The 1,528-nt window shown below is 69.6% G+C and overlaps 1 protein-coding gene across 1 annotated transcript in view; it reads right to left on the bottom strand.

Annotated features, from left to right (window-relative positions):
* Window positions 1-6: 6 nt before the first annotated feature.
* Window positions 7-1,528, bottom strand: part of TNS3 (tensin 3) — an 84,539-nt gene continuing 83,017 nt past the window's right edge. Inside the window, exon 18 of the mRNA XM_014530527.1 lies at window positions 7-1,523. Coding sequence (XP_014386013.1) covers window positions 1,303-1,523 — 221 coding nt within the window. The 3' untranslated portion in view covers window positions 7-1,302. The remainder of the gene's footprint in view (window positions 1,524-1,528) is intronic.

Genomic DNA, 1,528 nt, shown 5'->3' with positions numbered 1-1,528 from the left:
CGTTGCCACCGGACCGTCGGTTTGAGAGCAAAGGTGCCCGGCTTCTCGGGCGTCCAGGACGGGGACTGCGAGGGAGGCCCAGTCCGTGACTCCCGTGGGCTGCGCGTCTCACCGTCTGGCTCCGGCTTCTCTGCAGGCCTGTCCATCTTCATCCGGGAGGTCAGGGCCGGCCCCGCAGCCTTGGGTCAGACCTGGGTGTGACCCTCAGAGGGAGAGGCCTCCGGGGGCAGCACCAACCGGTCTGCTCCCCGATTCCCGCAGGAACCGCGGGGGGCTCCCAGGAACCAGGACCTCGGGCCCAGCAGTCCCTGCGGCCACAGGCACGAGAGGAGGAAGGCCGCCCGGGGGCCCAGGCGGAGTTTGGCACAGGAATGAGGCACTTGTGTTTGGTGCTTTGGTGGGAGCTGCACGGGGCCCACCGCCGGAGCCGCTGGCTGGTTCCTGGAGCAGAGAACGGGCCCCAGGCGGAGCCTGTGGGGCTGGGCTCAGAGGAAGGAGGCGGGGACATCACTGGGACGGCACCTGCAGGGCCACCAGCTTCTCCTGAACCGAGACCACGTGCAGATCGGGCGATGGGCCCGGCACCGCCACAGCCGTGGCACATGCCCGAGGGGGGAGGGGGCCCCAAACATCCATGAGAGAGATCCTCGCCGCCCCTCCAGGAGCCGCAGACGTGGACGAGGGACGGGACGGGAGCTTCCAGAGCTCAGCACGTCCCCCCTCTAGAACCTCCCGCCCCAGGAAGGACGACACCTGTCCTGGTGCCCCGGGCACAGCGGGTACAGCGGGCACGGCAGGGACGCACCCGCAGCAGGCTACACGGAAACGGCATTTCACCTCCGTCTCCGCCTCGTGCTCCTTCAGACCCGATGTGACGAGGCGGGTGGGGCTCTGGGCCACGGAGGTGCCCTTGTCCTCAGAGCCCACCACGCATCGCGCCCTGGGTTCCCCAAGGGCCCATCTGCACGACCTCGTCACAGGTGTGTACCTGCTGAGGCAGAGGCCCCGGGCGTCGGGGGCACAGGAGCCCTCGGCCACACTGGGGGACACTCTGGCGACCCCTCAGGCCACGGCGGAACGGGCAGGTGGCCCCTCCCACAGACCCTGCACGTCCCGGGTGCGGAGCTGGGTGGTGCCCTGGTGCCCAATTCTGCCCAGAAGGCCCGGCTGTGGACGCGTGGACATGTCTGTCTCGGGAAGGGGCTGGGACAGAGCTGGGTCTCGGGAAGCCGGAGGAGCCAGGTGTCGGGGTCACTCCAGGGGCACAGCAGGGGCCCAGCCGGTGGCCCGGCCGTGAGGGGCTCAGATCTTCCTCGGGGAGCCGATCATGACCTTGGACACGAAGTTGACGATGGCGCTGGCGGGCTGCTCGGGGTCGTGCTCCGCAAACAGGTGGCACACGTTGTCCGTGGCGCTGCCCTGCTTCCGGGCCACAAACCCAAAGACTCTACGGAGAGAGGCGGGGTCAGGCGTCCATCTCCTGTCCGGCCAGGGCCACGGTGAGCGGGCAGAGACCTGCCAGGGCCGC

This window comes from Myotis brandtii, unplaced genomic scaffold (assembly GCF_000412655.1).
Source record: "Myotis brandtii unplaced genomic scaffold, ASM41265v1 scaffold743, whole genome shotgun sequence".
In the NCBI taxonomy this organism is placed as follows: Eukaryota; Metazoa; Chordata; class Mammalia; order Chiroptera; family Vespertilionidae; genus Myotis; species Myotis brandtii.
This window is presented reverse-complemented; position numbering and strand designations above follow the sequence as displayed.